The following is a 14,596-nucleotide window of genomic DNA, read 5'->3' on the forward strand; positions in this document are numbered from 1 at the left end:
CCAATCACTACATCATATAATTATCTAGCCAATCAACTGCCAAATAGAGTGTGATCGTATACCAGAGATTGTGTGTGAGATGGTTTATATTCATTTGTGATGATAATAACTTTAATCTCTTGTTATTTTTTTCTCCTCTTTTCTGTGTTTATTTTTAGCTGATCAGTGGCGGTTACATTGTCAGTGCTGAGGCAGTATGGGATCACGTCACAATGGCCGACCGTGAGTTGGCATTCAAAGCGGGCGACGTTATTAAAGTCCTCGATGCCTCTAACAAGGATTGGTGGTGGGGACAGATTGACGATGAAGAAGGCTGGTTTCCGGCCAGTTTTGTGAGGGTAAGTGAAGGAGAAAGAGACATTTTCCATTTATGGTTGATTGCTGCTTTCACGCGAAATTAACCACAACAGTGGCACACACTCACATTTTGTGAACAAAACTAAAAAAATGTCAGCGATAAACGGAACAATACTGCAAATGTTGAAAATGTGAAATAAAAACTGAAGATGCTGGAAATACACATCATCTGTAAAAAGAATTTAAAAAAATGTTTTTAAAAAAGGAAACATTTTAGAGGGAGACCCTTTTCAATTCTGATGAAGGGTCTATATTCCAAACTTTAGCCTTTCTTTTGTGTTCACAGATGCTGTATCATTTCAGTTTTTATCTCTTAAAAACCAAGGTCTGGCAATATTGTACCTACATTGTCATGATACAAAACAATAAATGTATCTTAAAACTAAGTAAATATTTAGGCTCACTAGTCACTTTCCTGGGGCAGTGTACAGAGGAAGTCAAGACAAAGGTTCTTTAATTATGCTTTACACTGAAGTGCTGTGCACCTGAAATACATTTATGATGGGTGGTGGATGGCAAAGTGGAACTTTCATTGACCAAATGCAGTAATCATTTTGCCACTTAATATATTGTGCAACATTTAAAAGGTTCAGGTCAGTCAACAGCAGTTCTCTACTGATTGGAAGAGTGGAAACAAATTAAGTTGTAGACTACTCCTAAACCTTACTGTTAATGACAGTGTCGAAGCTGGCCATAAGTGGATGCTTGTCACTAGATGTGCTGGACAGGCTACCTTTGTGACTTTTCTTTGGGTGACATTGGCTGTTACTAGTGGTGCAACTGAAAATTGAAAAATGCATTGAATGTAATTCAATGAGGCTGTCGCACAGACAGTCCTGAATCTGCGTGACAGTCCCATTTCGACCTGAATCTTTGGGGCTAGATGATGCAAATTAAGTCTGCAGTGTGTGCATCTTGCAAATGGAGGCAAAGCCCAAATAATTTTAATCTTGTAGATCTCTTACAGATTAATTGATGCAGAAAAATAGATCCTAGGAAGTTATGTTAGTACACTTTTGTATAGTTCCCTATCATAAAGAGTTGGTCTCAGCAGAGGTATTTTGCACAGTTGTTGTAGTAGATACTAGGCCAAGTGGAATAACACCAATCTTTCAACTCTGGGATCTCCAGTCAAGTCCCGCCTAGACTGATGGGATAAAAGTCTCTTCTGTATGGATCTTTTGTGAAATTAATTTGGGCAATCCAGTTTCTAAGGCATGGGCGCTCAGCACAAAACTGCCTATAATAGGGAGCTAAATTAGCAATTTTGCTTACAAAGCAAATGGCTAGTAGAACTAGAAAATTGTCAGGAGTGGGTGCTTTCTTGGGTTGGATCAATTTGATGGGATAGTTTTATTCTGCAGCTAACCATGCTGTGCTAATTAGGGAGTTATACAGCTGTTATATCAGAAGTAATGGTATTTCAGTATTGTAACAAATATTACAGAAAGAATGGTTTACCTATTAATGAAATTTAGAAGCCACTGCTTCAGAAATGTTCCTATATCAATGAGTATTTAGTGGGGTCCTAGGAGACTTGAAAGCAAGTAACTGTTCTATGGCTCATTGTCGCCATATTTACACACATATTTAATTTGATTGAACTTACTGTTTGAATATAACCATAGACAAATAATAAAAAATAAAATGCTCCAACAGCTGGGACTGGCAAATGTATTTTACTTCACAGGAGCATAAATGTTCATATAAGAGGAGAGATTGTCTCTCTGTTGGATTTGATTTTCTATTATAATGCTCAATAAATTAAATCCCTCTGTTTTCTACATAAGAACATAAGAATTAGGAACAGGAGTAGGCCATCTAGCCCCTCGAGCCTGCTCCGCCATTCAACAAGATCATGGCTGATCTGGCCGTGGACTCAGCTCCACTTACCCGCCCGCTCCCCGTAACCCTTAATTCCCTTATTGGTTAAAAATCTATCTATCTGTGACTTGAATATATTCAATGAGCTAGCCTCAACTGCTTCCTTGGGCAGAGAATTCCACAGATTCACAACCTTCTGGGAGAAGAAATTCCTTCTCAACTCGGTTTTAAATTGGCTCCCTCGTATTTTGAGGCTGTGCCCCCTAGTTCTAGTCTCCCCTACCAGTGGAAACAACCTCTCTGCCTCTATCTTGTCTATCCCTTTCATTATTTTAAATGTTTCTATAAGATCACCCCTCATCCTTCTGAACTCCAACGAGTAAAGACCCAGTCTACTCAATCTATCATCATAAGGTAACCCCCTCATCTCCGGAATCAGCCTAGTGAATCATCTCTGTACCCCCTCCAAAGCCAGTATATCCTTCCTTAAGTAAGGTGACCAAAACTGCACGCAGTACTCCAGGTGCGGCCTCACCAATACCCTATACAGTTGCAGAAGGACCTCCCTGCTTTTGTATTCCATCCCTCTCGCAATGAAGGCCAACATTCCATTCGCCTTCCTGATTACCTGCTGCACCTGCAAACTAACTTTTTGGGTTTCATGCACAAGGTCCCTCTGCACCTCAGCATATTGTAATTTCTCCCCATTCAAATAATATTTCCTTTTACTGTTTTTTTTCCAAAGGTGGATGACCTCACACTTTCCGACATTGTATTCCATTTGCCAAACCTTAGCCCATTCGCTGAACCTATCCAAATCTCTTTGCAGCCTCTCTGTGTCCTCTACACAACCCGCTTTCCCACTAATCTTTGTGTCATCTGTTTTGTGTCATTCTGTTTTAATGTAATTGTTAACCTGAAGACTGAATGCTTAAGCAGTATGTTACTTGAGGAAATTAAATCAATGTGTTTCTAATTCTTTGTATTAAACAGAAAAAAATATTTCTTTAGAAAATTACGCATTTTCTTTTCTTAAAGATAAACATTTTCTTTTGTAGACCTGAATAGGTTGGATCTCAAAAAGTTACAAAAGAGAACCTATTTTTAAAATTCAGAAAGCAGAGTGATAGCCCAAGGCTCATAGTGCAGGACACCAACAATGTTGAAAACATTCACCCGGAACGTACGGGGTCTATGATGGCCTATACATATTATACCATCGTAAATGCCGTGAATGTTCCCGCAAGTTCCAGATTTCCATGTGTGCAAAAACCCGGAACTTGCGATCTGCCAAGTTTCTCCTTGACGTATTGTCCGAATCTGCTGTAAATTCACTCTCGCTGGCGCAGTTTGGCTATTTGCCCAAATGCTGCCCAGTGAATACCCACAAAATCTTTAGAGCTGATAAAAGCAGGCATAAGGCCTTATTTTACCAGCGTAAGGGTTAAAATAAATATTAAAATTAATTTTTTTTAATGATTTAAAAATTCACTTACATATAAATTAGTTTAGTTAAATTGTGGCCCATTTAAAAACATTTACATTTATTTTTCAAAAAATTAAAATTTTATTTTAATAGTTTAATTAAAGGGTATTTTAATTAATTTTGAACCGGTTATCATTTATTTTTATTTCAGCGGTGGGAAATTTTATTTATTTGGGGATTTCTATTATGCTTATGGGGATTCCGTACATAAATGAAATCTCCATAAGCATAATAGGAATCCCCCCTTTGTCAATGGTTGGCCTGGTCCACGTGATCCCAGGGACGCTTGCGAACTGTCTGCGCCACTGAGATCCATGGGCCTTTACACAGACATATGTTTGCAGGCCCAGGAGCGCAAGAGTCCGAAGCTCCAGAGACACAAGGTAAGTTCGTAGTTTTCTTGCGGTTCGGAGGCATATGTGGGCGGCAAGCCTCCAACCGCAATTTCCAGGCCAATAAAAGAGATTAAGCATAATTCAGGAAGAGTTTAGATGATTATTTTAAAAGTCTGAAGATTGTAAAGAATCAAAAAAAACATTCTCGCTGCAGATCTTAACCACTTCAAAAATTACAGGGTCAATCTGACAAAATTAATGAGAAAAGTTGATACCAGCTCCCCAGGTGTCGGCTAAAGGCACTAAGTAGCTAAGTCCCAAGCTTGATTCCCAGTCTGTGTTGAATTCATTGATCTTGGTAAAGATGCTATAATTTGCCTCAATGCCTCGACTATAATTGCATCCATTTCTTTTGATACTATTCGTGAATGGTGGGAAATATACTCACCTTCACTATCCAGAATCCCTTGTTAGGTGTGTGCATTATAAACTGAAAATTCTGGAAATACTCAGCAGGTCAGGCAGCATCTGTGGAAAGAGAAACAGAATTATCGTTTCAGGTCGATGACTTCTCGTCAGGCCATCGACCTGAAACGTTAACTCTGTTTCTCTCTCAATAGATGCTGCCTGACCTGCTGAGTATTTTCACCATTTGCTGTTTATATTTCAGATTTCCAATATCTGCAGTATTTTGCCTTTGTAAAAGGAGTGTGCATGTCTGGCAAGATAGATTTGAGCACAGATATTAGTCCTAGCAGTCAAATAGCCCACTCACAGTCCAGATGTACGCATAAAGAATGGACACATTTTTTCAGATGATTAATTGTTGATAAATGGAACTGTCCACCGACAAAGATGTGCACCTTTGGGAGAAGAGGAGGTAATGGTAGAAAACTAGCAGAAAAAGGAGGGAATAAAAAGAAAAATCAGTATTCTATTATTGTAAAAGGCCATTGCCAGTTGACAGATAAAGTAACAGCATTTGTGATGGTTACAAAAACACATCAAAAATAAAAACTGCTGTCAATTAAAATGTTACAGAATTTAGGAAAGCATTCAAAGTTGCTAACAATTGCTTAAGACTGTTTTTATGGTCATTCCTTGCTAACAAGCTCCCAATTTTTTGTACAGCGCACATCCATTACGGGCTAAAAATAACTCCTGGTTTCACCATCTACAACACAATTCTGTACCTGTTGTTTCTGATCGTGAATCTGGTTATTTTGGTGATGTATAAAGCTTTTAAAAATTGAATCATTAAAAATATGACAGGGTTTTGATTGATGTTACCACAAGAAATGTGAACACAGAAATGAGGACTAATATGAGTTAATGACACCAGGCAGTTTTGTGAGATCAGTAGACTCCAGTGAAGATAAGCCTGAATTTTGCTGAACGCATATATTGCAAACAAAAAGGTGCAATGTGGCACCTCATGAGGTTGTCTGTTCATTTTGTAAATTCACTTAAAAGTGACCTCCTACTCATAAATAACAGATATATAAATAATAAAAAAGAGAAAGAAAACTTATTAAGAGCTTGTTAACCTTAGTGCTTTTTTCAACTGAGACAATTGAGAGAGGGTGAGGTTCTCTAGTCAGACCTGGTGTTAATTTACTCCCAGATGTAAAACTGTTCAAGGGGGTAATTTTTCTTCTACATATAAAATGCAAGAAAAATTATTTTAGTAAATTGTCATAATAAACCAATGACAGTACAGTTAATTCACACACAGGAAACCATAGCTCCAAGACTGTGGGCAAGTCAGTCATTATCTACATACTTAACCCCACCTGGCTCTATGGCGTTTCGTTTGAATCATAGAACGGTTACAGCACAGTAGGAGGCCAATCAGCTCGCCGAGCCCGTGCCAGCTCTCTGCAAGAGCACTTCAGGCAGTCCCACTCCCCCGCCCTTTCCCCATAGCTCTGTAATTTTTTTCCTTCAGGTACTTATCTAATTCGCTTTTGAAAGCCATAATTGAATCTGCTTGCACCACCCTTTCAGGCAGTGCATTCCAGATCCTAACCACTCGCTGCATAAAAATGTTTTTCCTCATGTCCCCTTTGGTTCTTTCAATCATCTTAAATCTGTGTCCTCTGGTTCTTGAGCCTTCTGCCAATGGGAACAATTTCTCTCTATCTACACTGTCTAGACCCCTCATGATTTTGAACACCTCTGTCAAATCTCTTCTCAATCTTAGCTGCTCTAAGGAGAACAACCCCTGCTTCTCCAGTCTATCCATGTTAAAAAAAAAAGTCCCTCATCCCAAGAACCATTCTTGTAAATCTTTTCTGCACCTTCTCTAAAGCCTTCACATCCTTCCTAAAGTGCAATGCGCAGAATTAGACACAATACTCCAGTTGTGGCGACCCAGTGTTTTATAAAGGTTCATCATAACTTTTTTGCTTTTATACTCTATGCCTCTATTTATAAAGTGCAGGATCCTATATGATTTTCTAACTGCTTTCTCAATCTGCCCTACCACCTTCAATGATTTGTGCACACATACTCCCAGGTCTCTCTGTTCCTACATCCCCTTTAGATTTGTACCCTTTAGTTTATATTGCCTCTCCTAGTTCTTCCTACCAAAATGTATCACTTCACACTTTTCTGCATTGAACTTCATCTGCAACGTGTCTGCCCATTCCACCAGCCTGCCTATGTCCTCTTGAAGTCTATACCTATCCTCCTCACTGTTCACTATACTTCTAAGTTTTGTGTCATCCGCAAATTTTGAAATAGTGTCCTGCACACCCAAGTCCAAATCATTAATATATATCAAGAAAAGCAGTGGTCCTAATACCGACCCATGGGGAACACCACTGTATACCCTCTCCCAGACCAAAAAACAACCGTTCACCACTACTCTCTGTTTCCTGTCACTTAGCTAGTTTCACATTCATGCTGCCACTGTCCCTTTTATTCCATGGGCTTCAGCTTTGCTGGCAAACCTATTATGTGGCACTTTGTCAAAAGCCTTTTGGAAGTCCTTGTCCACTACATTAACTGCATTGCCCTCATCAATCCTCTCTGTTACCTCATCAAAAAATTCAATCAAGTTAGTAAAACATGATTTGCCTTTAATTTTGTTCCAGATTATCATTTCTAAAAGCTTCCCCAACACCGAGGTTAAGCTGACTGGCCAGTAGTTGCTAGGTTTATCCTTGCACCGTTTTTTGAAGCAGGATGTAACATTTGCAATTTTCCAGTCTTCTGGCACCACCTGCATATCCAAGGAAGATTGGAAGATTATGGCCAGTACCTCCGCAATTTCCATCTTTACTTCCCTCAGCACCTTAGGATACATCCCATCTGGTCCTGGTGACTTATCTACTTTAAGTGCAGCCAGCCTTTCTAGTACCCCCTCTTTATCAATTTTTAGCCCATCCAGTATCTCAACTACGTCCGCTTTCACTACGAGTCTGGCAGTATCTTCTTTCTTGGTAAAGACAGATGAAAGTACTCATTTAGAACTTCAGCCATGTCCATTACCTCTATGCATAGGTCTCCTTTTTGGTTCCTAATCGGCCCCATCCCTCCTCTTACTACCAGCTTACTATTTATATGCCTATAGGAGACTTCTAGATTCCTTATTATGTTAGCTTGACCTGATGTACATCAGATGCTGGTGTATTTTCTTTGCTGGGCAAAGCTACACCTTCACCTTCGGCATAGTATTGCATTTAAGTACAAATTTCTGCTGGGAGCTCACATATTGTAACTATCAGCCACATAAATTGTCATTAGCATACTGACGCACAAAGTCATGCACTTTCACAAATAATGCAAGCACTTACCATGCCTTAACTCTGCATTCATCACACTTTTGTACATTTCTGCTGAAAGTTTAACTTGACTGTAATCAATATTAAAGGACTATGCAGCTTATCCTGTGGAGATGCAATCCAATCCATACACACAATTCCTTACTCACTCATTGGAGGTGATATATATGTTGAGCCTAGCAACCCAACCTGATTCGCCTGATGGTAAAGAATTTAGAATACACCCACTAATCATGGAGGCTCTTTGTCTTGTTATGTCTTTAGTAAATGTGAAGCTTGGATTCTTAGACCGTAGCTCCAGATCCAAAATCTGAACTGATTTCGATGGTGAGCTCACTCAAAACATTTACTGTTTCTGTGGTAGTACATTTTGATAGGGAGAGTAAGGAGGACACATACTCCATCGAAAATAAGGCCACGATTTTTCCTACTGGGTCAGCAGCGAGGAGACCATGTCCACATTCATTTTGACAGTTGTGCTGTCAGTGTTCTACAGCACTGAGGTGCTGCAAACAGAGGTGCAGGGCTGCACCCAGGCTCTCCCAAGAATCACAGCATGCAGGGAGGTTCTCTTCCCTTCCAATGGGCAGAAGAGACCTCCTCAGGAGACCAACTCAGTCTGGTTGCACATTTCACAGGAGGGCACAAGCAGGGATGTCCTCAGGAGGCCAGTGGTGCAAACCTTTCAATGATCTCAGTAGATCACAAAAGTTACTGCAAAGCCACACTCGACCTCATCCTGCTGTGCCACTCGTCACAACGCCATCACTCTGCCTTCCCTACCCTACTCCTCCACATCCTTACTCACATCAACTTACCTTGCACCTCCACCCATCCCTCGTTCTCCATCTCACTAGCCACACCCCACACTCCCCCTTGTCCTTGTCCAATCATGCCAACTAACCACAGACAAAAATAAGCATTTGGGTCTTTTAGGCAATGTTCATGTAGAGTTTCTGCTAATGTGTTGTCAAAACATTTAAATCTTTATTTTCAACACTTTGCATTCTTGGGCAGATTTGTGTGCATCTTTGGAAGTGGCTTAGTGAGTTGTAATAAATGTTGAGACATAAGAATCCCCGCAATGGAGATGAGTGTGAAAGGAATGGCTTGGGCATTGTAGGGATGCTTTATGGTGCTGCTGGTGGTGCCAACCTGGCACATCATGTGGCAGTCAGGGTGTACAGCATCAAGTGAAGGAAATGTGGCCATGGTGAGGCCATCCCTGGTGTCCCGGGCAGCAATGTGGTCGGGTGCTGATGCCCTGTGTCCTGTGCAGCATCAGGTGATTGCGGAGAAGATTGATGTTGTTGTTGATGATGCTGGTGTGTTTACTGATGTTGGTGTTGGGGCTGATCATGGTGGGATTCTGAGGACCAAGGTGAGATTTTCTCAAGGGCACTGATGCTGATGGAATAGATGGCAGCTGAAGTTGAGATAACAGAAACGGTCTGTCAATGGTGAGAGAGGTTGCTCCAAGAAGGCGATACTGGATTGAGAGTTCACTACAAACACTTCAAGCCTCCATAAAGCTGAAAAATGTATTCCAAATCCCGAAGGTTTCAGCTTCTTTGATTAGAAATTGAACAGCTGTGAAAGGCTCAACGGCAGCGGCTGTGAGAGGCAGCGGCAGTCTGAGAGGTGGGAGTTCCTGGCGTTGGTGAGGCCTATAAAGGCCCACCGGCAGCGAGAGGCGGCGGCAGTCCGAGAGGCGGGAGTTCCTGGCGTTGGTGAGGCCTATAAAGGCCCAGCGGCAGCGAGAGGCGGCGGCAGTCCGAGAGGCGGGAGTTCCTGGCGTTGGTGAGGCCTATAAAGGCCCTGCGGCAGCGAGAGGCGGGAGTTCCTGCCGTTGGTGAGGCCTATAAAGGCCTAGCGGCAGCGAGAGGCGGCGGCAGTCCAAGAGGCGGGAGTTCCTGGCGTTGGTGAGGCCTATAAAGGCCCAGCGGCAGCGAGAGGCGTGACCTGTGCAGCTGCAGCGGGGAGAGAAGACAAAAAAGAAGGAGAAAGAAATCAAAAGGTGACGTCACAGCCAAGAGGGTAAGTGATTGGCTGGTGATTGGTGAGTAGTTTTTCTTTTTTCTCTTCTATAACAGTGAGTAAACTTTAACATTGTTGTTGCCAATTTAAGTGTTTCTAAGGGTTAAGTCATGGCAGGAGAGCTCCGTCGGGTGTTATGCTCCTCCTGTACCATGTGGAAACTCAGGGACGACTCCAGTGTTCCTGACGACTATGTGTGCAGGAAGTGTATCCATCTCCAGCTCCTGACGGTCCGCGTTGCGGAGTTGGAGCTGAGGGTGGATTCACTCTGGAGCATCCACGATGCTGAGAATGACGTGAGTATCACGTGTAGCGAGTTGGTTGTACCGCAGGGAAAGGGTCCACAGCCAGATAGGGAATGGAAGACCAACAGGAAGAGCAGTAAAAGGAAGGTAGTGCAGGAGTCCCCTGTGGTCATCTCCCTGCAAAACAGATACACTGCTTTGGGTACTGTTGAGGGGGATGACTCATCAGGGGAGGGCAGCAGCAGCCAAGTTCATGGCACCACGGCTGGCTCTGTTGCACAGGAGGGCAGAAAAAAGAGTGGGAGAGCGATAGTGATAGGGGATTCAATTGTAAGGGGAATAGATAGGCGTTTCTGCGGCCGCAACCGAGACTGCAGGATGGTATGTTTCCTCCCTGGTGCAAGGGTCAAGAATGTCTCGGAGCAGGTGCAGGACATTCGAAAAAGGAAGGGAGATCAGCCAGTTGTCGTGGTGCACATTGGTACCAACGACATAGGTAAAACAAGGGATGAGGTCCTACGAAATGAATTTAAGGAGCTAGGAGCTAAATTAAAAAGTAGGACCTCAAAATTAGTAATCTCGGGATTGCTACCAGTGCCACGTGATAGTCAGAGTAGGAATCGCAGGATAGCACAGATGAATACATGGCTTGAGCAGTGGTGCAGCAGGGAGGGATTCAAATTCCTGGGGCATTGGAACCGGTTCTGGGGGAGGTGGGACCAGAACAAACCAGACGGTCTGCACCTGGGCAGGACCGGAACCAATGTCCTAGGGGGAGTGTTTGCTAGTGCTGTTGGGGAGGAGTTAAACTAATATGGCAGGGGGATGGGAACCAATGCAGGGAGACAGAGGGAAACAAAAAGGAGGCAAAAGCAAAAGACAGAAAGGAGATGAGGAAAAGTGGAGGGCAGAGAAACCCAAGGCAAAGAACAAAAAGGGCCATTGTACAGCAAAATTCTAAAAGGACAAAGGGTGTTAAAAAAACAAGCCTGAAGGCTTTGTGTCTTAATGCAAGGAGTATCAGCAATAAGGTGGATGAATTAACTGTGCAAATAGATGTTAACAAATATGATGTGATTGGGATTACGGAGACGTGGCTCCAGGATGATCAGGGCTGGGAACTCAACATCCAGGGGTATTCAACATTCAGGAAAGATAGAATAAAAGGAAAAGGAGGTGGGGTAGCATTGCTTGTTAAGGAGGTAATCAAGGCAATAGTTCGGAAGGTCATTAGCTTGGATGATGTGGAATCTATATGGGTAGAGCTGCAGAACACCAAAGGGCAAAAAGCGTTAGTGGGAGTTGTGTACAGACCTCCAAACAGTAGTAGTGATGTTGGGGAGGGCATCAAACATGAAATTAGGGCTGCGTGCAATAAAGGTGCAGCAGTTATAATGGGTGACTTTAATATGCACATAGATTGGGCTAACCAAACTGGAAGCAATACGGTGGAGGAGGATTTCCTGGAGTGCATAAGGGATGGTTTTTTAGACCAATATGTCGAGGAACCAACTAGGGGGGAGGCCATCTTAGACTGGGTGTTGTGTAATGAGAGAGGATTAATTAGCAATCTCGTTGTGCGAGGCCCCTTAGGGAAGAGTGACCATAATATGGTGGAATTCTGCAATGGATGGAGAATGAAACAGTTAATTCAGAGACCATGGTCCAGAACTTAAAGAAGGCTAACTTTGAAGGTATGAGGCATGAATTGGCTTGGATAGATTGGCGAATGATACTTAAGGGGTTGATTGTGGATGGGCAATGGCAGACATTTAGAGACCGCATGGATGAACTACAACAATTGTACATTCCTGTCTGGCGTAAAAATAAAAAAGGGAAGGTGGCTCAACCTTGGCTATCAAGGGAAATCAGGGATAGTATTAAAGCCAAGGAAGTGGCATACAAATTGGCCAGAAATAGCAGCGAATCCGGGGACTGGGAGAAATTTAGAACTCAGCAGAGGAGGACAAAGGGTTTGATTAGGGCAGGGAAAATGGAGTACGAGAAGAAGCTTGCAGGGAACATTAAGATGGATTGCAAAAGTTTCTATAGATATGTAAAGAGAAAAATGTTAGTAAAGACAAACGTAGGTCCCCTGCAGTCAGAATCAGGGGAAGTCATAACGGGGAACAAAGAAATAGCAGACCAATTGAACAAGTACTTTGGTTCGGTATTCACTAAGGAGGACACAAATAACCTTCCGGATATAAAAGGGGTCGGAGGGTCTAGTAAGGAGGAGGAACTGAGGGAAATCCTTATTAGTCGGGAAATTGTGTTGGGGAAATTGATGGGATTGAAAGCCGATAAATCCCCAGGGCCTGATGGACTGCATCCCAGAGTACTTAAGGAGGTGGCCTTGGAAATAGTGGATGCATTGACAGTAATTTTCCAACATTCCATTGACTCTGGATCAGTTCCTATGGAGTGGAGGGAAGCCAATGTAACCCCACTTTTTAAAAAAAGGAGGGAGAGAGATAACAGTGAATTATAGACCGGTCAGCCTGACATCGGTAGTGGGTAAAATGATGGAATCAATTATTAAGGATGTCATAGCAGTGCATTTGGAAAGAGGTGATATGATAGGTCCAAGTCAGCATGGATTTGTGAAAGGGAAATCATGCTTGACAAATCTTCTGGAATTTTTTGAGGATGTTTCCAGTAGAGTGGACAAGGGAGAACCAGTTGATGTGGTATATTTGGACTTTCAGAAGGCTTTCGACAAGGTCCCACACAAGAGATTAATGTGCAAAGTTAAAGCACATGGGATTGGGGGTAGTGTGCTGACATGGATTGAGAACTGGTTGGCAGACAGGAAGCAAAGAGTAGGAGTAAATGGGTACTTTTCAGAATGGCAGGCAGTGACTAGTGGGGTACCGCAAGGTTCTGTGCTGGGGCCCCAGCTGTTTACACTGTACATTAATGATTTAGACGAGGGGATTAAATGTAGTATCTCCAAATTTGCAGATGACACTAAGTTGGGTGGCAGTGTGAGCTGCGAGGAGGAGCTATGAGGCTGCAGAGCGACTTGGATAGGTTAGGTGAGTGGGCAAATGCATGGCAGATGAAGTATAATGTGGATAAATGTGAGGTTATCCACTTTGGTGGTAAAAACAGAGAGACAGACTATTATCTGAATGGTGACAGATTAGGAAAGAGACCTGGGTGTCATGGTACATCAGTCATTGAAGGTTGGCATGCAGGTACAGAGGGCGGTTAAGAAAGAAAATGACATGTTGGACTTCATAGCGAGGGGATTTGAGTACAGGGGCAGGGAGGTGTTGCTACAGTTGTACAGGGCCTTGGTGAGGCCACACCTGGAGTATTGTGTACAGTTTTGGTCTCCTAACCTGAGGAAGGACATTCTTGCTATTGAGGGAGTGTAGCGAAGATTCACCAGACTGATTCCCGGGATGGCGGGACTGACCTTTCAAGAAAGACTGGATCAACTGGGCTTGTATTCACTGGAGTTCAGAAGAATGAGAGGGGACCTCATAGAAACGTTTAAAATTCTGACGGGGTTAGACAGGTTAGATGCAGGAAGAATGTTCCCAATGTTGGGGAAGTCCAGAACCAGGGGACACAGTCTAAGGATAAGGGGGAAGCCATTTAGGACCGAGATGAGGAGGAATTTCTTCACCCAGAGAGTGGTGAACCTGTGGAATTCTCTACCACAGAAAGTTGTTGAGGCCAATTCACTAAACATACTCAAAAAGGAGTTAGATGAAGTCCTTACTACTAGGGGGATCAAGGGGTATGGTGAGAAAGCAGGAATGGGGTACTGAAGTTGCATGTTCAGCCATGAACTCATTGAATGGTGGTGCAGGCTAGAAGGGCCGAATGGCCTACTCCTGCACCTATTTTCTATGTTTCTATGTTTCTCTGTTTCTATAAATTGTAGCTTTTATACCACTTCTGCAGCTGTCAATTAGTCAAACCAATCCAGAGTTGTTGAGAACCCGACCCACTTACCTGATGTGATACCTGAGGGACCTGAACCTCATAAGAAACTTGGGAAAAATCCTTTAGACCTGGTAAAATGCTGCCAAAATAGCTCTAAGCAGCTTCTTAACTAGGACAATTGCCTGACAGGCCGCTTAGTGCCAGGTCTGCAAACCGCAGCCAGAGCCGGCACTTGGGAAATTCACAAGGAGGCGGGTTCAGAGCCCCGCTGTCAATCACGGCCATTTTGATAGTGGACCCGTCTCCAAACTCGGACTCGCAGTGCTGGTAAAATTCTGGCCTCAGTGTCTAAATGGGGGTAGAGGAATAGGGGGATCTGGGGGTACAGATACAGAAATCACTAAAAAATAGCCACGCAGATTAATAAGGCCGTAATAAAAGCAAATCCAGCACTGGGGTTCATTTCTAGAGGGATAGAATTGAAAAGCGGAGATGTTATGTTAAACTTGTATAGAACCTTTGTTAGATCACACTCCGAGTACTGAGAACAGTTCTGGTCTCCCTATTATAAAAAGGATATAGAGGCACGGGAGAAGGTGCAAAAAAGATTAATTGGAATGATAC

The 14,596-nt window shown here is 42.8% G+C and overlaps 1 protein-coding gene across 2 annotated transcripts in view; it reads left to right on the plus strand.

Annotated features, from left to right (window-relative positions):
• Positions 1-212: 212 nt before the first annotated feature.
• Positions 213-14,596, plus strand: part of arhgef9a (Cdc42 guanine nucleotide exchange factor (GEF) 9a) — a 154,416-nt gene continuing 140,032 nt past the window's right edge. For both annotated transcript variants that reach the window (XM_070881994.1, XM_070881995.1), the window contains exon 1: positions 213-338. In XM_070881994.1, coding sequence (XP_070738095.1) covers positions 213-338 — 126 coding nt within the window. The remainder of the gene's footprint in view (positions 339-14,596) is intronic.

The sequence above is a fragment of the Pristiophorus japonicus genome, chromosome 6 (assembly GCF_044704955.1).
Source record: "Pristiophorus japonicus isolate sPriJap1 chromosome 6, sPriJap1.hap1, whole genome shotgun sequence".
NCBI classification, from domain to species: Eukaryota; Metazoa; Chordata; class Chondrichthyes; family Pristiophoridae; genus Pristiophorus; species Pristiophorus japonicus.